The sequence below is a fragment of the Talaromyces rugulosus genome, chromosome III, assembly GCF_013368755.1.
Source record: "Talaromyces rugulosus chromosome III, complete sequence".
NCBI lineage: Eukaryota > Fungi > Ascomycota > Eurotiomycetes > Eurotiales > Trichocomaceae > Talaromyces > Talaromyces rugulosus.
In genome coordinates, this window is record NC_049563.1 from 1,559,504 (window position 1) to 1,583,298 (window position 23,795).

The 23,795-nt window shown below is 49.0% G+C and overlaps 11 protein-coding genes across 11 annotated transcripts; 7 read left to right on the plus strand and 4 right to left on the minus strand.

Moving 5' to 3' along the window:
- Window positions 1–394: 394 nt before the first annotated feature.
- On the plus strand, window positions 395–808 carry TRUGW13939_05398 (uncharacterized protein; the record flags this gene model as incomplete). The annotated part of the gene is made up of 2 exons (XM_035488561.1): window positions 395–441; window positions 508–808. The coding sequence occupies 2 exons, from the start codon at window positions 395–397 to the stop codon at window positions 806–808; spliced, it is 348 nt and encodes a 115-aa protein (XP_035344454.1).
- An 858-nt stretch (window positions 809–1,666) lies between these two features.
- Window positions 1,667–2,116, plus strand: TRUGW13939_05399 (uncharacterized protein; the record flags this gene model as incomplete). The annotated part of the gene is made up of 1 exon (XM_035488562.1): window positions 1,667–2,116. The coding sequence occupies one exon, from the start codon at window positions 1,667–1,669 to the stop codon at window positions 2,114–2,116; it is 450 nt and encodes a 149-aa protein (XP_035344455.1).
- A 1,312-nt stretch (window positions 2,117–3,428) lies between these two features.
- TRUGW13939_05400 (uncharacterized protein) lies at window positions 3,429–4,064 on the plus strand (the record flags this gene model as incomplete). Its single annotated transcript, XM_035488563.1, has 1 exon — window positions 3,429–4,064. The coding sequence occupies one exon, from the start codon at window positions 3,429–3,431 to the stop codon at window positions 4,062–4,064; it is 636 nt and encodes a 211-aa protein (XP_035344456.1).
- Window positions 4,065–4,445: 381 nt separating this feature from the next.
- Window positions 4,446–4,721, minus strand: TRUGW13939_05401 (uncharacterized protein; the record flags this gene model as incomplete). Its single annotated transcript, XM_035488564.1, has 1 exon — window positions 4,446–4,721. One exon carries the CDS (start codon window positions 4,719–4,721, stop codon window positions 4,446–4,448), a length of 276 nt encoding a protein of 91 aa, XP_035344457.1.
- A 625-nt stretch (window positions 4,722–5,346) lies between these two features.
- TRUGW13939_05402 (uncharacterized protein) lies at window positions 5,347–6,797 on the minus strand (the record flags this gene model as incomplete). The annotated part of the gene is made up of 5 exons (XM_035488565.1): window positions 5,347–6,055; window positions 6,107–6,231; window positions 6,290–6,362; window positions 6,415–6,562; window positions 6,614–6,797. The coding sequence occupies 5 exons, from the start codon at window positions 6,795–6,797 to the stop codon at window positions 5,347–5,349; spliced, it is 1,239 nt and encodes a 412-aa protein (XP_035344458.1).
- Window positions 6,798–7,740: 943 nt separating this feature from the next.
- On the minus strand, window positions 7,741–8,925 carry TRUGW13939_05403 (uncharacterized protein; the record flags this gene model as incomplete). Its single annotated transcript, XM_035488566.1, has 5 exons — window positions 7,741–8,354; window positions 8,409–8,607; window positions 8,659–8,708; window positions 8,761–8,808; window positions 8,859–8,925. 5 exons carry the CDS (start codon window positions 8,923–8,925, stop codon window positions 7,741–7,743), a joined length of 978 nt encoding a protein of 325 aa, XP_035344459.1.
- A 1,195-nt stretch (window positions 8,926–10,120) lies between these two features.
- On the minus strand, window positions 10,121–13,805 carry TRUGW13939_05404 (uncharacterized protein; the record flags this gene model as incomplete). Its single annotated transcript, XM_035488567.1, has 3 exons — window positions 10,121–11,401; window positions 12,395–13,286; window positions 13,348–13,805. The coding sequence occupies 3 exons, from the start codon at window positions 13,803–13,805 to the stop codon at window positions 10,121–10,123; spliced, it is 2,631 nt and encodes an 876-aa protein (XP_035344460.1).
- A 776-nt stretch (window positions 13,806–14,581) lies between these two features.
- On the plus strand, window positions 14,582–16,472 carry TRUGW13939_05405 (uncharacterized protein; the record flags this gene model as incomplete). The annotated part of the gene is made up of 5 exons (XM_035488568.1): window positions 14,582–14,837; window positions 14,895–14,987; window positions 15,055–15,290; window positions 15,356–15,989; window positions 16,039–16,472. 5 exons carry the CDS (start codon window positions 14,582–14,584, stop codon window positions 16,470–16,472), a joined length of 1,653 nt encoding a protein of 550 aa, XP_035344461.1.
- A 485-nt stretch (window positions 16,473–16,957) lies between these two features.
- TRUGW13939_05406 (uncharacterized protein) lies at window positions 16,958–18,127 on the plus strand (the record flags this gene model as incomplete). Its single annotated transcript, XM_035488569.1, has 3 exons — window positions 16,958–17,003; window positions 17,087–17,775; window positions 17,825–18,127. 3 exons carry the CDS (start codon window positions 16,958–16,960, stop codon window positions 18,125–18,127), a joined length of 1,038 nt encoding a protein of 345 aa, XP_035344462.1.
- A 498-nt stretch (window positions 18,128–18,625) lies between these two features.
- Window positions 18,626–19,800, plus strand: TRUGW13939_05407 (uncharacterized protein; the record flags this gene model as incomplete). Its single annotated transcript, XM_035488570.1, has 3 exons — window positions 18,626–19,114; window positions 19,178–19,280; window positions 19,328–19,800. The coding sequence occupies 3 exons, from the start codon at window positions 18,626–18,628 to the stop codon at window positions 19,798–19,800; spliced, it is 1,065 nt and encodes a 354-aa protein (XP_035344463.1).
- A 2,084-nt stretch (window positions 19,801–21,884) lies between these two features.
- On the plus strand, window positions 21,885–22,712 carry TRUGW13939_05408 (uncharacterized protein; the record flags this gene model as incomplete). The annotated part of the gene is made up of 1 exon (XM_035488571.1): window positions 21,885–22,712. One exon carries the CDS (start codon window positions 21,885–21,887, stop codon window positions 22,710–22,712), a length of 828 nt encoding a protein of 275 aa, XP_035344464.1.
- Window positions 22,713–23,795: the final 1,083 nt, after the last annotated feature.

The window sequence follows — 23,795 nt, forward strand, 5'->3', positions numbered from 1 at the left end:
ATGCGCTCGAGGGAGACGACTGGGTATTTTTTTTAAAGTGCAAATGAGCTGCAGACTTTTTGATAAATATAGTGTAGAATGTCTTTTCCTAGGCTTCGAAGTTTAATATATATAGGCAGCCAACGCTCGTATATTTCGGGCCCTAAGTGAGGGCCGCTAACATTCAGCTATGTCGTTTGTTCTCAGCGATATCCGTCGTCCTTTCCCCTTTGCATTTATCGTTGTCATTATCGTCGCCATGTCTTCGTCTGCCTTTTCCTCATTTTATAGCGATTCAAGTTTCCTTATATTGGCCGGTCTTGTTACTTTGGCCTACTTTGGCGCTCGCAGAATGTTTGGCCACGATCCTCGCGAACCGCCGTTGGCGCCTTAGTCGATCCTTATTGTTGGCCACATGGTCGGACTCTCTAGGAGTAGTTTTAATTACTATGTTGAACTCAGGTGTGTCATTTTCCCTGTATAAATGATGATGATGATAATGATGATATGTACTGAATCCTCTTTTAGCTATGATGGAATCGGAATTACAAGCTCGCAAATGGCTGGCAGAAGCGGCTCTTCTTTCAGTCTCACACCGGGGAACCAAGAAGCTCTGGAGGAGCAGCTGCGTGTCGCCAAGTCTCAGGCCACTCCAAAACGTTCCGCCACTCTTGCTTCTGCTGTGCGGTCCAGCGTTGCGTCTAAACGATCCAGGGTTGCAAGCGATACGTCTGATTCTTCTGCGGCCTCTGTATCCGCTCAGCGCTCGCGTGCCCGCTCTGGTGTCCCCAAGTACATTGACGACGCAGCTGCTCCTCCAGTGCTTTGATCCGTTCAGCTTCAGTGAGTCCATAGATTGGCCCAAGACCAGCAGATCGCACAGGCGGACGCGAAGGAGTCCGATGGGACAATGCCATCCCCATTGGACCTAGAATGCCTCGCGCAAAAACGGGGTTGGCCGTCCGTTGGTTACGGTTACCTGGGTCTCTTGCAGCAGAACGAGCAGGGCAACAGCATGGCCCTCTCTCTCCCCGCGCCCCTTTCCTGGCAATGGATCGTTCTGTTGGCACCGCTCCCCTCGAGAATCACGGCCTCACTCCTGCACGTCCGGCAGACCGGCCAACCTGATCTAGTTGAGGGAAGCTGGACGAGTAATGTACTAGCTGCGTATACTCCCCCGACATGACGGCTAGTGAATTTCTGCGTCGTTGGCGTCAGAAAGGTGAAGAGGTGGACCAAAAATAGGGAGGTCCTCCCTGATGGGCCAAGTCTAGGAAAAGCTTCTGCAGTCTGCAAACGACCCGGCAGCTCATAAACGAATCGTTGTCTTTGTCGCTCGTTCATCTAGTGGAGACCGTCAGGGAAAGCGATCGAATGGAGCATTGAGGGGACGAAACACACATATGAGAACCAATGCGGCCCAATCGAGTCAGACTATCATTTCTTCACATTCGTGCACTCCTCGAACAAGGAATTCCGTCCTATAGAAGAAGTGAGCTCATATTTTGCTCAAGTACGTATGGAAGTGGAACGGCAAGATGGAAGTCTATTCATCGTAGCCAATGGTTGGGATGGGCTGACAACAGACCGAATGAGTTTCTTCTACTCCGTTCTCCCGCGGAGAGAATCACTTTTCGCGTTTACGCATCAGAAGCGATGAAAATGCCGCGGAGATTTTTCGACGCCAATGTCGGTCAAGTGTGCGATGTTTTCAGAGGAGAAACAGAGTTCGACGTTGACGTACACTCCTAAATTCAACGGCATTATTCATTTGATGTTTACCGCTATTTTCCTCGTCAAGACCGAACTGTCTGAGGCAAAGCAAGACTTGCAGCAGTTGAGTTTTCACTGGAACACGATACCCGAGACTCGAAATTTGTCAAAATATATCTGTAAACATTGCAAGTCGCCGTTTCCCATCTCGTACCCCTTCAACAGGCATATGAACCACAAGCACAACGAGACTCTGGATATCAAAGCAGATCTCACGTGCCAATATTGTGTCTTGCAAGGAATGATGAAAGAGAATAACGACGAAAATTATGATGAACTGGATATCATACAACAAATTATGAACGAGACCACTTCTCACATCGATAACGATGAAGTTCGGCAACAACACCGCTCTCTAGCGTGATAATCTGGAGGCTGCTATGAGATATTTGAATGCCATAGAAGAGTGAGGGTCTTGCTGAAAATTAGACAGTCGATTTTGTTACTAAAGACGTTAACAACCTCACTATTCGCTAGATTGTGATACCATGCAAAAGCATATACCGACGCATCCATGGCAAAGAAGGTTTTGTCAATGAAATTACCAAAAGGCATAATTCAGGCGACAAAAAGCAAATCGTGATTGTGAACAAAGGTTCACACGAAAGGATCATAGAAGGAAACACCAGCGAGAGTCTTGCAAGGAGAACTTAAGGATGAAAATGGCCTAATAACTTTGACTCATTTATGCCCAAACGACATTACTATTGGGTTTGATACAGCACCAATAATTCCATCAAAAGGACTTGCGTTAAGCCCAAGATGCGTCTCTTGCTACTATTCACTACCGGCTTTCAGGGTGATTAATATGAGTGGCATACAGAAGGAGGCCATCATCTTCAAGGGCGAACTTTACTGCAGACATATATACACCGGACGATGGTCCGAACCAACAAAGTTGTAGACTCACTATGTAGGAGAGAATCCATAACTAAGTTCCAAGTTACAAATTGCAATCATCTACATATCTTCCTTGCTCGCCCTTAATAATTCATTCATAGCGAGTCAATAACGGCCACATGTTATGAACCCTCCCCTATAGTAGTCACACTATAGGAGGATTCAGCCAGCCACCCAATTTTCACACTGAAAGTAAAAATAACACTAGGGTGGGGTATCAATCACCATCTCTCTTCTGCTGAACGACACCGACCAGCGGTTTCTTGCAAAACGGTCTGAAATCGATGGTTTATCTCACGTGCGTATGGGCATGTTTGTGAGAGTATTAAAACCCGATTTTGCCAGGATTAAGAGTGATAATTTTAGCGTTATCGGACTAAGGAGGGGCTGGTTACTGCCCTTTTCCAAAAAGAAAAACGAAAAGGAAAAACAACCTAGCTAGGAGCCAATCCCCATCTCGATATTAGCGCCATGTAAGCAGCCAGGACAAGACCACACATGGCTGATTTTGCAATCACAAGATGTATTTTCCAGCTAGCCACAGAAGCATATCCTGGGAAATTCGACAAATTAACCTCCTAGCACATATTATCATATTTGTTAGTTAGGTACTTTTTTCCGAGCGAGATGGGCGCTCTAGGGATTGAAGCGACATATAAATAGAGCGATATAGAACTCGCGTTTTCTCAGACCCTTTACTGCTTCACAACTCTCAACCCAATTTCAAATACCTATTGCATCTCAACTTCAATCTTTCTCACAATCCTGCGTGTTCAATGGCTGTTGGTTCCCTTGCCCAGGTTGACGAAAAATATGTCGATGATTGGGGCGATCTTACTCTCACAGGGGACATACTCCGTGATCCAATTAAACTTTTCAAACGTGAAGATATTTTGAGCGGTCGGTGGAACTTGGAAGAGGTCCTATACGACACCGGTGTAGGCAGCGTCGCCCAGACGGCTCCTGAGGAACTTGTCAGTCACACAGTCACAAACAACACCGATGTTGCCGAAAAGCCACACGTCGATCTATCCAAAACTGTCTCCGAGACGAGTTCCTTTACCTTTACGACTGGAATTACCATCGAGGCGGGGTTAGCTTTTCAGGCTGGTATACCGTTTGTAGCTGAAGGAAAGATTGAAACAAAAGCCTCGGCCAAATATGAATTTACCTGGGGCCATTCAAAAACTTTTTCTACCACCATTGGTCACCAAGTTCCTGTTGAAACCCCCGCCCACTCTAAAGTCCGGGCGACCTCCTATGTCAAAAGCTCGAAGCTTGACGTCCCATGTAAGATGAAATGGAGATCCCAGTTAGACAACACAGTTATTGCTCATTCCAACTTGGTATACCATGGCGTCAGTTACTGGGACTTTTCTGTTGAATATGATGAAGAGAAATTACCACATTAGTCATAATCTGGTTTGTTCCCATCTGAGGACTGCTTGGTTTTCATGAGTAGAAAATCATATGTATCTACCTAAGTAGTAAGCACTTGTGCATTCAGAACTTTGCTATATTTATCTTAAAGTGTTACGAAACCAAGCTACATAACACTAGGCATCAACCGTTCAAAAGTGTTCTTTACCAGACAGGTGTTTGTTAGTAGTATTCTAAGATTTTAGGGCTATAAGAGAACATTGAATACATAACTCGGACATTGAGCTTTTACCAAAAATATATAAACCATACTCGAGAGCCAAAAACTTGATGTTTATGCCTTAGCTAGTCTATTCCATAAAGGATCACACTTGGCTGTCTGCATAAGTACCCAATCTCCATCTCCATATCTATCAGGTGACATCCATCATCTCCACATCCTCCTCCGCGTCCTCCATCTCCACGTCCTCCATCTCCACGTCCTCCACGTCCCTCTTCACGTCCCTCTTCACGCCCTTCTCATCTATTGATGGAACCGGTCGTACAAATCCATAACCTTCACGCGTAGCGATAGATATGTCTTTTGTATCGCCATCCCCCCTCACATTGCAAACGGGTTGTATGTCCAACCCAACAAAGAGAATCACACCTCTTAACTCCTCGGAATCGGCAGGTACTAACAATCCCATTGGCACCCCGCAACACCTCGAGCCCCCATAAGAAGGCATCGCGAAGACATACCTCACCTTTTCCCACTCACTAACCACATGCACCTAGAGGTGTCAGTTCTATCGTGACATACGGCCATACTAGAATTGAGAGACCTACCATTCCAAAAAAAAAAAAAAAACACACACTGAGACACAAAATTCTGGCGGCGAAGTGAGCGCTTCTTATAGCACGTTTAGTAGTGGGATTAGTAAAGGTGATTAATAATATTGAAGTCTACAGAATGTGGCTTAGCTGAAAAAAAAAAAAGGAAGGAGGGTATACGTGGCAGGGCGTAGGCGGTCATGGCGACATGGAAAAGGTAACCCTACCAGTCATATTGTAAATATAAAAAATGATGATACTCTATAGGTCACGTACATGGCATGTGACATGTTGCCCGACCGCCCCCATACATGTACAGCAGAGGTAAGCAGCAAGCATTGGCTTCGCAACCTCCGCCATCTTAATGATCCTGGTAAATGCGCCGGTAAATTACTGGTGTGGATGGAAAAAGGGTCGAGGGGTTTCCTTTTTAGGGTCGCACTTGAAATATACATACCGCGTGAATTAGTCAAACAATAAATAGTGCGTAAAATAAATCCACTACTCATCCAAAACCTTGACCTGGAACTTGAACCCGCCATTTTCCAACTCGTCAACATACGCCTGCCCCAGCGTCGCCGGTGTAACAAGACCGGTCGAGACGCTCTTGACCTCGTCCTCATGCTCCAGAATCGCTTTGGCAGCACAGCTGACCGCGACCGCGGTCAGTTCGTAGTGGCCGCCCAGGTAAAAGATACTGCCCATGACCTTTTTCGGTTTACCGGTGGACCCTAGCTGGTTGGTAGGTACGACGACACGCCATTCTGAAATATCGTTTTTGGTTTCTTCCCTTGTCGGCCCAGTACCAGGCGCAGGCCAGACCTGACGGACTAGCCAGCGAAAGGGAGCAAAAACCAAGAGACCAATACCGATGGTGAAGGCGTAGTGGAAAAGCGTTGCCGTGAAAACATTGCTGACGCGCAGATACTGGCGGAACGAAAAGTTGGGTCCGTAATGGGCCGGCATGAGCGTGCTGCTGCGGTTCACAATCGACTCGTCGGCCACCGTTGTCGGACATGTCGTCAGCGCGCCCAGGTCGGGCACTTGGCGAGCGCCCGAAACGAGTTCCAAGAGCGATTTTTGCGGCGCTGGTGGACGCGGGGAGGCAACAAGGCCCTGGCTGTCGCTGAACTTGAGGAGGTCGGAAAAGCTCATGCTTTCGATTGTGCTGAGGATGGAGTAAGCGGTGCCACCGCTAAGGCCGGCTGATCTGTACTTGCTGTCAGTGGGGTTTTCTCTCTCTTACGAGAGAGGATCGTACTTGAAGTCGTAAATGCAGCCTACTGCATCAGTGGGCTCGGCTGATAGCTTTTTCCGCGCATGGTCAATGGCTAGCCAGGCGACGATGTCGGCAGGAAAGCTTTCGACACCGCAGGATGGGACCATCTGTTTTATTAGCTGGTGAAATGACTTGCAAGACAGGAAGAAGAAGAAAAAGACTCACAATTGCCCCATTCTTTTTGGCGGTCTCGTGGTATTTGGGGACAATCCGTTTAAGCCACGGCGTTTCTCCAGTCCTGATAGCTTCACGTCAGAGCAAGTCTTAAAGAGTGCAGGAAAAGTACTGACACGTCGACATAATGCGTGCCATTCTCAGCACATGCCTCAACGACCGGCGTCGAGTACAAATGATACGGCCCAACGCAGTTGATAATCAGGCGCGTCCGTTTCGCCAGAGCATCGAGCTCTGATTTGTTCAATTGCACAGGGATGATTTCTACGCGGTTAGCTTTTAAAAAAAAAAAGATCTGACGTGATGACAACTCACCAGGTTCCGCACTGCCAACATTCTCGGCCTGTATCTCCCTGAGGACGCCCTCGATTTTGGAGGCTGAGCGGCCGGCAAGCGCCCATTTGAGGGTGGTTGGGAACGCTTTGTATAGGTATTCGGCGGTGAACTTGCCCGTGTAGCCTGTTGGGCCCAGCAGGATCAGGTCGAATTCGCGAGCCATGTCGAGAATACAAGAATCGGTTGATGCACGTACTGTATATCACACAGATGAAGATTATATGAATATGCAAGTAGTGTCGTCATGAAGGGTGAGGCCAAGTGGAGCTGAGCCGGTCGCGTCGAGACTCAAAAGTCAAAACAGCCTCGGCTGTGGGGCAAGCAAATTTAAATTTTAATGGCATCGAAGATTCAGAAACGATCCAGAAATACATGGAATGAGTTCTTTCGGTAGCTAGAAAGCGTGTTTGTAGTGAGCCATGGTATGTAGAACTACTTGGGGAAGTTGGGGATGTGTGTGCAAGGCGTTAACCTCGCTGATCACGAAACACAACAGCGCGTCGCGACTATTTACTGAATAATATCAACACTTCTCTACAGGCCATCGCAAGGACGACGCAGCAATGAAATGAAGAAGAGGTTTTTCCACATCCCAGCTCCACACAAGGCAGAAAGACTGGAAGTTGCATTTGCTCGCCACAAGCTTCCAGAGAAACTGTGTCGGAACAAGTCAAGAAAAGGTTGTAATCAAAAATTCCCAACCGACCCGGAGGCCGGTCGAAGCGGTCAAACTATGGTAGTTTTCAACTAGCAAAATCGATACCTCGGATGAAATCCTCACTGGTGATCGAACTGCCCGTGCACTAGGATGGGGAAAGAAAAGAAGAAAAAGAAGTGAAAAAGAGCGGGAGGAAGAAGCCTTTTTATAGCTGTGGGAGGGCGAGGGCGCTAGGCTGCGTTGGGGTTAGCGGGCGGCTGCCTGGGGAGTGTTTGCAGGGTTTGCGCTGTTTGTCCTGTTTGGTCCATGTCTATCCTTCCATTATTCACAAGACAATGAAAACATTCAACATTCAACAATATCTATTCATCCAATGTATGTACAGCCTCAATGGACATGCAGGATATGCAAAAGCAACAGCCCGTGGTATCACCATCAACTTCCTACTCTACTCCTCATATTTCCCCCCCGCCAGAGACCAGTTGCTCTTCTCCAGCTTCCCTTTCAGATACTCGTACACGGTGAACGTCACTGCCTGGCCCGGCGCCACTCGCATGACACGCGGCGTGATGCCCTTGTAAAACGCCTTGGCGCCTTCTTGCTTGAACATTTCGCTCGCAATCGCCGTGATCCGAGAAACAGCCGACTGCCCGGGCTCGGCCGGTGTGCGCTGCAGACGCGTCTTGATCGTGTCGATGGGCGCGTTTGAGAAGGGGCCCATGGCGCCCGAGATCAGACCGATGATGGTCGTCTGCCACGAAGGTAGCTCGCTGTTCGAGTACTCGGGTTGCCACCGTTGCAGCGCGGCTTTGAGTTCGGTGTAGGCCGTGAAGTTGGCCGCTTGGTTGGTGCCTTGTCGCAGCGCTGTCAGCGATACACCGCGGTACAGTGTGCTGAAGCCTTCTTCCTTGACGACGGTGAACAGCGCGTGCGGCGCGCTGCGGTACTTGGGCGTGTCCAGCGGGTCGGACAACGAGTGATGCTGCGCTTGCAGCCGGATCTTGATAACTTCCATCGGGTTGACGATGGCGACGGCTTCCGTGACACCTGCAGCGAGACCGGCTATTTTTTGTTTATGTCAGTTCTGTCAAGTAAACTAACAGCCAATAGACTCACCGAGGAACGTCCCCTTTCGCGAGGTTTGCCCAGTCTCCTTATTCGACAAGAATTGCTTGTACTTTTCGTACGATGTGAACCGAATAGCCATCTTCGGAATGATCCCGCCCAGCACCGCTCCAAGACCTTTGTAGAGACCGAGGGCTGTCTCTCGCTTGACAATGTCGGCGCCGGTCGCCACGAAGCCGCGCGGTTTGGCCTGTGTGTGTGTGTTAGTCTGTGCATCTATTTGGAGTAAGATGGTACATACACCAGGCTGCCGTGCCCTTCGCGAAAGCTGCATTCGGACTTTGATAGTGTCTAGTCTGCTGTTAGAATCTGCCCATTAACAAAAAAGTAAACGCGGACATACCCAATGGATGGCAGGCAAGAGCCTCCATCATTCCTGCTCCACCGCCAGCTATTCACCATTAGCCGTGCTATTGCAATGCAAGTCAGGGAGTCAAGTACCAATAAAGTTGGTGGCAGCCGACGCCGGCTTCTTGCCATTGCCATTGGGCGAGGATTTCGTGGCCATGATTTCAGAGTGTGATTTATCGCAAGGTGCTGAATCGGATTGATGTCTCTCAGCTGAGACTGTCGCGTGTCTTGCTGCGTCGAGCAGGTTAGGTCACTTTAGACTGTATAGTATAGTATAGTATAGTATAGTCGAGGTTATTGACAAAAACTGTACAAAAGCGAAAGCTACAGATGTGTCACCAGCAGTCAGCAATCGTCCAATTCAAAGCGAGATCCCCCGCTAGCTTCCCCCGGACTTTTTTGCTCTTCAAGCAGTATTTAGCTTTACCTTGGTTACAGGGTGGCGGGACCGACCCGGACACAGCGGGCGAGCGGAAGGTGAGCTGGGAGCTGTCAACGGCGACAAGGAACGTGAAAGGAGGAGCAGCAGCATTCGATGTTGAAAAGAAAAATCAATTGCTTTTTAATAACACGGAACCAGTAGAAGATTTAACGTTTCACCGTCTCGGCTATGTAAACCATCTGCCCAGGCCCGTTGCCAGCTACGGAGTCTATCTATATAGCACAGCTTGAAACAAAAACCACAATCCCGAGGTTAAAGTGGGAAATTGAAACCAACGATCACCTTGCCTGGTCCAATCAATCGAATCTACTAGCAATGAACTGGGAATACATCCAGAAACCCTTTTAGGTCACGAAAACCCACGCAGCCAATTGCAGAACTTTGTGTATCTGGTTTGGCATGTGAAGTGGTGCCTTTTCTGCCTTTTCTTTGCCGCTGATCGGCTCTGGGGCCCTGTCGTCATAAGAAACAGAAACTCTCTCAAGGTAGTGAGTCATCTGACTTTTGATGCTTTCAAAGTCGCCCGTTTGCGGGTGAAGCCGGTTGATTTCCTGTCGTTTCTCTGGTTCTCGACAAGCCGAGGCTGTTGTAACTGGTTCCGAATTCCGGCCCGACTGGGAGGTACCTTTTGCCGGTAATACATGGGAGTAAATAAAATGAGTCATGGATTTTGTCAAGGTATTGTTTTCTATCTTTGGATTTTTATTCTGTGTTAATTTGGATCGTTTCCCTGCTATTTTGGCGACTTTGAAGCTGTTCTCTGTCGAGCTGGATTCCTTATCGAGCGTATCTTATCGGGTTGTGGGGAAGTCGGCTTATCTGCATGTGATCTGACATCATAGATATTCTGACATTATATAGATCAATTGATGAAATATATAGAATATATATATATATATATATATATAGTCTATCCCGTAACTGCATTCTCCTCATCCTGAATCCCCTTCCCCTCCAGCCGTCTTTTCCACCGCCGCAAAACATACACCATAAAATGCGCCACGCAGATCTGCTCCGTCGTATACAACAACACCGGAATCGACGTCTTGGCCTTGGTAAAGAGGTCCATCGATGTATACATGGCGTATAGCAACGGAATTCCCAGCGCCGTCGTCTTTGCCGGCCCGCAAAAACAGATGGCAATTGTCTCTTCGGGCGGCGCAGGACGGAAAATACGTTTGCCCCAGGTCCCCTTGCGAATAAAGGCAGGCGGCTGTGCGGCGTAAAAGCATACGACTGTCAAAAACAAGTACAAAGCCACATTGAAAAGCACAGTAAAGACGATACTCTGCGTGGACAGCTGCTGGAGCGCCCCCGTAGCAAACGCTGATGAAAAAGTGGTCCAGATGAGGAGCAACATGCACGCCGTGCTGAGTTTTGCGACGTAGAATCGTTGGAGCAGCGCGGTTATCTGTCTCTCCCATGTCCACCGCACCAACTGCCCGATAATCAGAGGTAGCAGTGCACTTAGGCCGAGCTGCTTGAAGACGTCCTTGTACATGCCGCTCATATTACTGCTGCCGCCGTCTCGCCACGGCGCGAATTCAGGTGTCTTGGGGATCAGGGACACCGTCCATCCGGCCGTCATAAACGGACCCAGGAAATTCGCAATGAGCACTTCGACCAGCGCGGCTGCGTCGTCGCCGCCAGCTGCGCGCGTCATCACCACGTTCGAGGCAATGGTTGTCGGGATACATGCGGTAAGTATATAACCCGCCAACACGGCTCGGTCGATATGCGCTGCTGGATCGGTGGCTACGATGAGATGCACCAGGGCGACCACGACGGCCGGCACGAAGAGAAACGAGGTTACTTGCACCAGCACATGCAGACGCCAGTTGAACATGTGCGTGTAGAGCTTCTGGCGCGGGATGCTCAGGCCCGAAATGAAGAAAACAAGCGCCACGGCTCCGTATAGCACGGAATATTCAGACCGGATGACGCCGCCGTGTTTGGCGACGTTGGGGAAAAAATATGCCAGCACGCAGGCAACGCCCATGCCGATGAGGAGCCATTGACTCAGGATGAAGAGGGCGATTTTCTTGAGGGTGCTTTCTTTTGATTCTGCTTGCTCTTCTGGCGTATTATTAGCCTCATTGATCTGATTAATGTCATTGTTGTTGTTGTTGGTCAAAGTCAAATTTGCATCCTGCTCCAAAGTCTTCTCCGCGCCCATAATTGACCGACAAGGCTATACAACACCAAGCAGAAAAACCTCTCGGCGATATATCATGTCGGTGTATGAATTGTGTGAATTGTACGCTGTTAAGAAAAGACGAAGAATTATTTATCTTGTGCAGATCGCCTTATCGTCCGCCGGGGACTCGGCGACAATGCCGGCGGTTGTTCTTTCTGCCGGCGGTTTAGCCGCTATTTTAGGATTCTTATACATGTAACTAGTGCATTCAACTGCTATAGTATTGTTTAACCATAATTAAATCTCAGTGGAAGCCACAATGTTGCCGCGAAGTATCCCATGATCCCCCGCAATCCGGACAATATTGACGCAGTTGTTGCCAAAACAGCCGGTTACAAAACAGCACACTCGAAGATACTGGACGCGCCTTGCAGTAGGCCGACTGCTGGTGCGTGTAGTATATATTGTTGTGCGGGCAAAAGGCCTGGTCCATGGCTCTTGCGCTCACTGCGGTGTTTTGTACATGTTGGTTCCAGCCTGGCGGAGCTTCTCTGGTTGGCATAGGTGGAAGATAGTCATCACCGCCTGGATTTGAGTTGCTTGCAGTATGTATTTTAGTGAGGCATATGGACAGTCATGAGTGGAACGAAGTCTTACTATGGCATTTTTCTAATTGGAGGCTTGAGTTGATGTTTCGAAGATGGGTGATTGAGAAAGAACTCTTTTGATTTTGGAGAGTATAGAGATCTATATATACTATAAGTGACGGCCATTTTCTCTGCCCAAACCCATGAGGCTGAAGCAAGGCGATAAAACGACGAGTGGCTAACCTTGGCATCTACTATTTAGGTATAGATGGGGTAAGAATGTCAACGTGTTGTAAAAGTATAATTGTAGCCTTGTAGGCGAATCAGTTGACCTGTCCATGCCGGCCGAAAGATTTACATGTGATTTTGTTTACCCTTCATTGAATTGAATAAGATACATGTAAAGAATATATACAATCCGTACTCCCGCTATTCATCTATCATATTAGATATAACTAACCTTCATGCCCATGCCAACGGTCCCCCGTATTTTTTGCCAGCCCGAGTCGGTCAACCGTCGGATTCGCTCACGCATGTCTTGTCGACTCAGAGCCATGAGTATTCCAAGTGTGAATAGAATTGTCCGCAAAAACGCCATGGGGTTGCCGACGACCGAGTGTTTGACGTTCTGCAGGATATTTCGAAGCAGGTTGTACACACCATGCAGCCGCCGTGAAACGGGCGCTGCGGCTTTTTCTGTCTTCTTGACGTTCTTTGATGATGACGACGACGACGGTGGAAATGATGTGCGTCCTGATGCTGACGACGATGATGATGGTTTACTGGTAGAGGATTTCTCAGTCTTGGTTGACCGCCCCTTGGCCACGCCATTCGGCCGGTTTTTCTCAATCCCATAATCTGTTTCTGTGCTTGTCCGCTTGTGGCCCGTTCCATTTTTCTGTGGCCGCTGCTCGACAGCCTCGGCCTTTTTGCGTTTCTCTTCCTCCTGTATTTGCCGCTCTATCTCTGCCTCCTTTTCGCGCTGCAGTTCAGCGGCGCGTTGGATGCCTCGCTCCTTTTCTTCTTTGAGGTCGGTGAGGGTTTGCAGGAACGATTCCTTTCGTTCTTCGTCGAGCACTTCGCTCAGTTGAATGAATTCTGTAGCATATTCCCACTCTTCGTTTCGCGGGAGAACGTGCAGGGTGAATAACTCGATGATTTTGACACGGGCGCTGAGGTCCTTTGGAGTATCTGTGCCGCCATTGCGGCTCAGTCGCCGTACATCGGATTCCGAGTTGTTTGCCAAATGTGCGGCGACGTCGAGGTTGGGCTGGCCGTAGGCGGAGAGATATGTTTCTAGTCGTTGTTGGTTAAGCGCTTGCGAGGCCGAGTGCGTCAATAGTAACGTTCCCCTGAGATGAATTAGTACACGCCCCCAAAAACAAAAGCTGCAATAGAGAATTTCACACTCACAGGTTAGAGACAACGTCTGCATCAACCGAGCCCTCCCTGCCCTGGTAACCGGCTTGCACAATCTCCTCCCAGACTGTGCCGTCTCGGACCTTGGCCACCAGGGCCTTCCACTCCTTCTGGCCAAACTCGATCTTGCCGTCTTCGGGACCCAAGTCGACAATATTGCTCAGCAGTGTAATGTACAGATTCCACACTTTTATTCTGACGTTGCTCGAAGCAAAGGCGATCGGAGCGAATGCACTGTCGCCACTGCCATTGGTCGTGGGCAGGTCCTCGGCGGTAGTAGCAGAAGGAGTTGTGGTGATGATTGGGGTGAGAGTAGTCAGCGACTCTTGCAGACGGCGCGTGAGGAATAATTGCGAGGCGGATTTGTATGTTTGAGAGCATTGCTTCGAGTTCGGCAGCGACGAGGTTGAGGCGTAGAGCGACTGCGACGACGACGACAGGTCGTTGGCCATGATGGCAACGTAAGGGCGAGTCGGTGCTTGATTCACGGGCTATGAGGGATGAGAGAGGAATGTATGTATAGTTGTAGAAAGTGTTCCAAGTGAATGAGAAGAACAGCTAAGCTGGTAGAACTGAAGCAGTTGAAAGCAGCTCGACGCAGCTTATCCTCGGCTCGGCTGGTGCGGCTGCCGCTATGCCCGATCGGGATAGCACCATCCGGGGTTCTTTCTCTCTTATAAATAAGTTGCTCATTATTTTGTCTGTTGTTTATTGTGTTGTAGTGTGTTTTGATGATTAGCTGCTGTCTAGAGAATTATGGTTGACGGGCCATGGTTCACTTGTTCTGTGGTTGATCTGTGATTGTATACCTTGAACCGGCCATGCGGAGACATCCATAAGACTGCATGTGAGGAATGCTCAGCCCAGTGCGAGCCGAAGCGCGTCTGGCATCTCAAAGCTATATTTGTGTATAGTAAGCCGGTTGTGTTAGACACCCCGAGTTCGTCAACTGGTCAGATCTGTCGGATGGGCACGTACATGTCAAGAATAAACATTGGCTTTGTTTCTGCTCACTTGAATGTTACATGTACTAATCAGATTATCCGACTTGACAAGAATTGAACATTGAAAAGTATGTAGTTGAATCTTAGTTTGACAGCAAACCCAATATCATGTCAATTATCAGGGTGAGTCACCTGGTTGTCAGCTGGGATGAATGTATTTAAATTTCCCTCCCGTTTGCATTCCCCTTCCGCTTAGCATCATCAACCCACTTTGAAAAGCACAAATGGATGACGCCGAATGGGACACGGTAACCGTCCAAACATGGTCTCTCCATTTACCAGAGATCCTGCAGCACCTCAGCAGCTGCAGCTTCGTGGCTCTTGACTTTGAGTTCTCTGGCATTGCCGCACAAAGACCCTTTGACTCGGCTCGCCGTGTGGCTCCTCTCCAAGAGCGATATGCGGACATCAAAGAAGCCGCCGAGAAATTCCAGATTCTGCAGGTAGGCCTGACGATTGCCCATGAAGACCCTGTGTCAGGTAGGATCTAAGTCGCATGATGCATTTTGTGTAAAGTCGTTGATGTCAGAGAACAAGGAACATACACACTCAAGCCGTACAACGTGCATCTCAGCCCGCTGGTCGACCCGATACTAGGAATCGATCGCATATTCAGCATATCAAGTGGCGGTGATTAACTCTCTGAGCTACTACTGTTCTCTAGCATATACTAAGCGGCAATATATAAATTTTTTAGCGATTCAATTTCTTCTGAAAACAAACTTCAGAATAGATACCCCATTCACTCAAGGCGTGCGGTACTTGACGCAAAAGGAGGAAGAGCTGGCTATCAAAGAGGCTTGCAAACACAGTAGCCATTCTCGAAGCGAAACAGTTGTGCAGATGAAACTTTCCAAAAAAGAGAATGCGGAATCTGTGGCCTTTCTTGCTGTGGTCCGAAAGGATATCGATGAATGGGTGGCTGGCGGCGAGGTAAGTTGAAGCACAGCTTGGTTTTGGGGAATGTTATAGCTGAAAAGGAGAGGGGAAAAAAAAAGAGAGCGGCGGATTACTTGAATGTTCCATCTCGACAATCCAAAATGTTCAAGGGTAAGCCCACTGTGACAAGCTTGAATCGGTTTCAGAAGCGGCTTGTGCATCAGCTGGTCGAAACGGAATATCCTTTGCTTACGACAGTTGGGAGAAACGATTTTGTAACGATTACGCGATACGACGAGAAGCGAGAAGAAGGAATTCTTCAGCAAAAGACCCAGCGTGCTGAAAAGCGTCTGATCGAGCAGAGAGGTTTCCGATGGATCATTGAAGCGCTCACGGGAGGCGATCTTTCTCAGCTAGAGGCAAAAATATTCGACCCTGTGGTTCTGGATTGTGGAAATCTTTCTAGGGAAACAGCTGTTAAGAACTTTGCAGAGAGTCTCAAGGCAAACCTTCAAAAGAACAGACCGCCTGTTGTCGGACACAACCTTTTCACCGATGTCGTCTACATGTGGCAGTGTTTCTTCGGCGAACTGCCGGATCGTGTGGAAGACTTTGTCAAGCTGGTGCATGCCAAGTTCCCTCTACTCATTGACACAAAATACATGTTCACGCATGACTGCGGCGACGTCAACCCTATTGCGTCGCTGGGGAGTATGGACGAAGCTCTCAAAGGCATCACGGATCCAGAGATTGGTGAGTAGTAGACACTTCTGATGATAGATCCTGGCTAACCAAAACCTAGTGATTGATGCAAAGCACACTCGCTATCGACGAGCACAGCATCTGCATGAAGCCGGATACGACAGCTTTTTAACCGCAAAGAACTTTATCAAACAAGCCAGCCAGCTGCCCCAGGCTCGACGTCGCACGACAGCAGAACCACAAATTCCTAAGACCAAACCAACGCATCAACCGATAGTAGTAGATGTTGTGAAAAAACCAGCAGCACCTTTGAAGGGCTTGTCTTTTGCCGAGCTGCAGTCAAAGTTTGCTCATCAGAACCTATTCGACACGCTCCCTGAAGACACGGACAGCCCCGACGAGTCAGATGAAACGAGCGACGATGAGGCGAAGTTGATTCCACCCTTTTCTTCTCCTGTTTGGAAAGTCTACGGTAATAAACTACGCGTGTTTGGGACAAGTGAGAGAGTGTGCGCATTGGACGGCGAGACGTGATTTGAAGCGAGGGAGGAGTGTTAGAGGGAACGGCATTTGAAGATTTTGCATCAGCATATCAATTGATCTTGGTGGCGCAGCTAATTATCATTATTGCATTTTGAAATCTTGACAGATGAAAAACAATAGGAAATACTAAGATAAAATAAATAAGAATGTGCGCAGCGTCTATCTAACCGTACACCTTGAAAAAGAAGGTACCGCTAGCGAAAAATGGCTGCAATGCTCGGTCTGAGCACCACTAAATGGTCAACAGGTTGTGGCGGAAAGTAACAACCAGGTGATGATAAGGATGGGTGCTGTAGAGAAGAAGAAGAAGAAGAAGAAGGAGAAAAGAGAAAATTGAATTTGGTTTTGGGCTTTGGCTGGTCACGCCGCGGCTAGCCGTGTCGGGACTAGCGCCGAACGGACCGGACGAGCTGTGAACTTTTTCTCGCGAGTCTCCGTGTTGGCGACGGCGGAAATCTGGCAAGACAGACGTGAACATGTCGTCTGGATCCAATAGTGCGCGGAAAATCGCAGGGCTTCTGCGTAAGTTTCTCCCCCTTGTGTCTAATTGGGTTTCTTTTCTGTTTTCTAGGAGCGTGGCCGATAGCTGACTTGTTTCTTCCTAGGCCCGTCAACATTTGATGCCGCAATTTGCAGAAGCTGTCAACAGACAATCAGCCCCGGCCGGCGCAACTACGCCTCAGCAGCATCGACAGTTGCCGGGTCCGACATTCAAAATGCAGAGATCCCTCTTGCATCCAGCTCCGAGGCGGTGACGCCCTCGTTCACGCTCAAAGCCGGCATTGTGCTCTCGCGCCCTCCGCAAATCACTCGCGACCTGACCCCGTTCGAGAAGGCGTTTTACTTTTACCAACGACGACTGAACGAGCGGTTAGCGCTCCCTTTTACCCGATATTTTTATTTCAAGCGCGGAACGCCGGCGGACGAGGACTGGAAGAGAAAGTACAAGGACCGCACGACTGCGTCTCGCGACATTGGCAAGTACAATGCGTACACCAAGGAGGCGTGGAACGACGAGCTTCTGCTTGGCGCGGCCGAGTCGGAACCGACCCATCAGACTGAGATGCTGTTGCAGGATGCAGAGGTGGTCACTACGACGTCGTCCGAGGGAAACACGACCAAGAAAGTGGACATTCAGCGACCGTTGCCGAGAGTCACGGAAGCCGACCAGGCAAACGACCAAAAGAGTCTCGATCGTCTTCTCCAGAGAACTTTGTACCTTCTCGTTCAGACGAAGGAGGGATACTGGAAGTTTCCCAGCTCACACATTGGGCTTGAAGAGAACTTGCGCGGCGTATGTTTTTTTTCTCTCTCTATCGATTCCGCAAACTAACATTAAACAGGCCGCTGAGCGCACCCTCTCCGAATCCGCCGGTATCAACATGAACACCTGGTTTGTCGGCTTCCACCCGATCGGACACCACGCGTACTCGTTCAAGGCACCGAAACCCGACGAAAAGAGCCAAGAACTGGTGGCCGGCGAAAAGACTTTTTTCATCAAGGGCCGCATCATGGGCGGACAGGCGGATCTTAGCAGCAACACGCTGGACATCAAGGACTACAAATGGCTTGCCAAGGAGGAGATTTCCAAGTATGTGCTGCCGCAGTACTATAGCAGCGTGAAGAACATGCTTGCAGAGCGGTGATTTGGAAAATTTTTCCCCCTTAGATGTAACTTGTAAAGTAGTATATCATTGAATACGGCGTTTCTTAATACATAACTATTTCTCTTTGTCATTGATTTAATTGATGTCCGACCTAACAACAAACTTTGAAGCTCCAAGTAAACAATCTTCAATTGAATCAACTGACTGCTGTTGAATTATCAATGCATCTTTTAAACATTTGAAAAGGCAGTCAACTCAACGCATAGACAGTCGCATCCCCGGCGTTAAGCTTATCGCCTAAAGTGCGATGGAGATAAACGAAGAACTAACAACTAGTTCGACGAGCCATTGGCCGCTGATTCATTCGGCGATACAGATTATGTTGATCTTGGAAGATGTAAAGTACTACTAACGGAGAATTTATTTATCGGTGGGACCCTCTAGGCACAAATACAGCCCCTCGATTTTCAGTGTCCTGTTTACACACCCCGCATCTGGATCAATTGAAGATAGATACTATACTCGGAAAACGACATCATGGCCGAACTCCCCCCGCTGTTCAAGCAGCGTTTCGACGAAACCAAAGTTTCGTATGCGCAACTAGGCTCGTCTGGGCTGCGCGTCTCAGTGCCCATCCTGGGCGGCATGTCCTTTGGCCACAAGGACTGGCGCGCCTGGCTCGAAGACGACGAAGAAAAAGTCGGCAAGTTGCTCAAGGGCGCATACGACCGGGGCCTCAACACCTGGGACACAGCCAACGCTTATTCGGGGGGAGTCAGTGAGGAGATGATCGGGCGAGCGATCCGGAAATTCGAGATTCCGCGGCATAAGCTGGTGCTCATGACCAAATGCTACTTTCCGGCCGTGGAGCAGCCAGCGGTGCGGTACTTGTCGTATCCAGAGCATTTTACGGGGCATAAGGACTATGTCAATCAGTATGGGCTGTCGCGCGCGGCCATTTTTAATGCGGTGAATGCGTCGCTGGAGCGGCTGCAGACGGACTATATCGATCTTCTTCAAATCCACGTACGTAGGTTTATATCCTTTGAAATAGTTTCCACTGACTTGAATGATTTTATACGTACGTAGCGTTTCGACTATACCGTCCCGCCCGAGGAGACAATGAAAGCCCTGCACGATCTGGTCGAGTCCGGAAAGGTGCGATATATCGGCGCCAGTTCGATGTGGACATGTAAGTGATACTCTACTTGTTTTTATATTTCTACTAATCCACGCAAGACCAATTTGCTCAATTGCAGTTCATCGCCGAGAAGCGCGGGTGGACCAAGTTCATCAGCATGCAAAACCACTACTCCCTGCTATACCGCGAAGAAGAGCGCGAGATGAACAAGTTCTGCGATGAGACTGGGGTCGGCCGGATTCCCTGGGGCCCTCTCAACAGCGGCATTCTGGCACGCCCACTGTCACAACAGGGCAAGACGGACCGATGGCAGGAGTCCAAGAGGGAGTTTAGTGCGGCGGACCAGGAGATTGTGCGTCGCGTCGAGGAAGTTGCCGGTAAAAAGGGCTGGACGATGAGTCAGGTGGCGCTGGCGTGGATTATTCAAAAGAAGACGACCCCGATTGTCGGGTTCAGCAGCCTGGAGCGACTGGATGAGGCGGTCGAGGTCAAGGGCAAGACGCTGACAGAGGACGAGGTCAGGTATCTCGAGGAGCCGTACCAGCCCAAGCCTATCCAGGGACACAAATAAAGTCTAGGCTAATGACATGCTACATAAGTGGCAATTGCTGGCTGTATAAGAACATGTCGTTCTGTGAAAGCATTTGATACAAGTACTCGCTGCCAGTTACCCAAACAGGCAAGTGGCTGAATCCGAGTATTATTATTATTATTAGATCGCATATCACTTGGTCAGACAACAAAAAGCCGAGATACGTAGTACATGTATGTACGTACTAGTCATATGATTATCCCATGATCTATACGATCGGTATTATACATCTGCAGGGAAAGCCCTACGGCCCACTATGTACAATACCAAGTAGACGAGAAACAACATTATAGGCCGCCATTGCCATCGATGGCGTGGAGAAGCCTAATTTAAGCACAAGACATGCTCTGGCCATAGTAGACTCGCCTCCATGGGCAAAAGCCAATCACGGCGTGTCGCAGGCGCTCAGCTCGAGGCAGCAGTGAAACCATCTGCGCGTGTTCAAATAAGAATGGGAGAAGCGAGATGGAATCGCCTGCATGAATCGCGTCTGCTCCACACACACGCCACTTTGCTGATTAGTATTAAATATGTTGTATCGTCATGATCTGTGCCACAGTCTTGTCGGAGCCACGGCGTCGGGATTTGCCCTAATTTGCATAGCACCATCCAGGACGGCGGCTCCGATCGCCTTTTCCTAAATTATTTCGAACGCGACCGGTCTTATTTGTAACCAACTTACATGCATTGTCAATTTTCGACCAGTCAAAAAAACACACACACACAATAGGTTGCTTGCGAATCACGACGGCGAATGGACTGCGGCTGTGCTGGTCAAACGAAGCGCGATGATACGCCTGTTCCTGGCGGGAGGATTGGCCCTAGTTTCGCTAGCACAACAGACGGTGGCAAGCAGCAATCCATTCGATGCAATGTTCAGCTGTGTCTGGGAGTGATCTTGAAGCTTATGGAGCTCGTTGGGTTCAGTCGGCTCAGCAGGGTGCGCCACCCGGGATAGACGTAGTCAAGCAAAAAGGATCAATAAATAATTCGGCGGGAAATGATAAGTTATTATTTATTGGGATTGCTTTGTACCAATTTTAATTCTTATTATTGTTATTTCTTCTTCTTCTTCTTCTTCTTCTTCTTCTTCTTTATTCTCTCCTGATACTGCTACACATCAATTTGCTTCCGTTTGCGGCTATCAAAGGGACTCGGCATTATTCTCCCTCATTTCGGCGTCGCATACTTGCATCTCACTATACACATCTTTTTTCTTTTTTTCCGGAACTACAAGACTTGCTTATTTCGATTGTGCTGCAATCCCAACAAGCCAAGGTACGTACGTGATGTGATGCGCGTGTGATGCTCCGTCTTACCTCATCGTGTCTCTGTCTGTGTCTTTTCTTGTCCTTCTTCCTCGCCCACAACACCTCAGCAAACAAACCCTGCCGCATCCGTCTTCGGATCGCATATACCGCTGGATAATCGCTGTCCTTTCAGGATTATTAGTAGCATACTGTATACGCCGAGCTTGATGCTGCGCTGGCTCCACCTTCCGCTTCGGGCTATTCCGTTTTCGACCATCTCGAGTCAAGCTGTTCAGGGCGCGTCGTCTTGTCTTGTTCTCGTCTCTGAGCATATCCATATCCTGCGTCCATTCCTGCATTCTCGTGCCATTCCTTGCTAACATCTCCTGCATGTGATAGCCAGGGCCCCTGTACGGGAAAAGGGAAATAAAAAGAAAAAAGAAAAAAGAAAAAACAAAGAAAAAGAAAACAACCGCGCTCTGTCCGAGCTCTAGTGCTGTCAGCAGCCTCACTTTCAACTCGCCTATAGCTTGCTTGCCGGCGGCTATTGGGATAACCACACGGATCTCCTGACTCTTACAGGTCTCTCTGCATGTCAAAAGAAGCAATTGATTGATCTGAACTTTTGCAAACTGCTTCTCCTGCTGCTTCTTCTGTCTTGCTTGTCGGCGAATGCACAGGCAAACCACGCCCAAATCACCCGCTGACCAGGGCCTTGAACGTTAGTCGGGCTGCCTTGAGTCGCCGGAATCAGCGACTGATTCAAAAAAAAAGCACACAGATATTAAACCTTTTCCCTCTGTCTGCACAACAATGCCGCCGGATCGCTCTTCTTTCTCGGCCCTGAACCTGCCGCCCAGCTTCTCGCTGCCGATCTGCATGGACTACTTCACGCTCTCTGCAGGGCCAAACACAAATCTGTGGAGGAAACCGCCGAATGGAGATACCTCGACAGCGCCCATGGTGTTCACCTCGCTACGCCGCCCCTTTGTAGTCGCCGAGGTGACCATCAGCGCCGACTGGGAAATGGAATGGGACCAAGGCGGGCTCGTCATTTTCGCAGGCAGCGCCCCGGGCCAGTCTTCTGTCGTCGAACCTCTCCCATTTTCTGGTGGTGGTGGTGGCAGCCACCACCACCACCACCACCGCGGCACGCGCAACTCGGCATTTTCCCGGTCTTGCAAATGGGTCAAAGCCGGAATGGAGTTTTCGTCAGGCACTGTGAATGCCTCATCGGTCAGCGCGACCTCGGACGGGGCCGACTGGTGTCTGTCGCCGTTGGCCATGCCCAATATCCCGACCAACATCACATCGCTGCGCATCAAGCTCGAGCGTGTCGGCCACTCGCTCTGGATCTGGTACCAGATCCCGTCGCTGTCGCCGTACGCCGTGACCCCCGGCGCTGTGGGTAGCACGTGGAAGAAACTGCGCGAAGTCACTTGGTTTTTCTACGGGGTCGAGGACAAATGCGTCCATGTGGGTGTCTATGCCAGCCGTCCGACCAGCATCCAGCGCGGAGGCACCGTGTGGGAAGCAATGAACGGAGTGCGAAACGACGCGTCCGTTGGCGACGACGGCGGTGGCAGCGGTGGCGGCGGCAACAAGCTGGTGGTGGAATTTGAGGACCTAGAGATTTTTTGATCAGCCTGGGCCATTTGCAACGAGATACGACTTGATAAGCGTTTTTTTTTTTTTTTCCCTCCCTTTCGGAAGTTACTTGGTTCTTCTGCGGTGTCAGATGTGTGGTTGGCGTTTAGGTTAAACAAGTGATATTGGTTTCATTCGTCTCATGCGAGATACCAACGGACCGTTTATTATATTTTTTTGTTTCTTGTCAATTATTTAGGATTGATATCGGGCCAACTTGGGCCTGGGCAGTGAATAGAACTGTTGATAATAAACCGAATCACCGGCTTTGGAGCAAACTTCCAGACCCAAGTAACTGTAGCATCACGCTGACGCATGATACAGGTCATGTGATTGGATTGGAGATGAAACAGGACTGTAGACTTTACAGTAGAGCAGTAGACTGATGAATGAATAGCCCAACGTGGACGAGGCCGATTGGCGATTGAAAATTCGGGGTAGCCTAGTAGTGTGATGTGTGATGTGTGATGTGTGGTGTGAGTTGGCGGGGCGGCGATGACTTGTCACTTAATGTGTGTCATCTAGCTTAGGCATACATTGTACATGTAGTACTAAGTAGTAGTAGTGCCTATTATTTGATACTGACATGCAGTCTATGCATTGAAAATGTATACAGGTTTACAGTTTTGAAACGTTATTAATCCGGTTAACCAGAGCAATAATTCAGATGAGCAAATTATGCAAAAGACAAGGTAGCACAATTAACCCCGGGTTGTCCAAAATTGATTAATTGATACCTAAGCAAGGAGGGGCAAGACCCACCTCCTTCTGCATCGATTCAATTTTTACGATGCTTGGAGCCTGAGGTCGTCAATACGAATTACTTACTACGTGGCCAGCTAAAACGAACTAACAAATGCCTCGTGGGACATGTAAGTTTATTTCTTGTTAGATTCGCCACCCGGACTGGCCGCGGTTTTTTGTTTTTGTTTCCTGCTGGAGGGGGGCAAATCATCTGCGAACTTTTGCCGCTTAATGCATGCATGCATGCATGCATAGGAGAGGGCATGCACAGTTGCACCATTTCGGCTCAGCGCTAGCGTTTGAGCACGACTACCGAGTACTACGTATGTATGT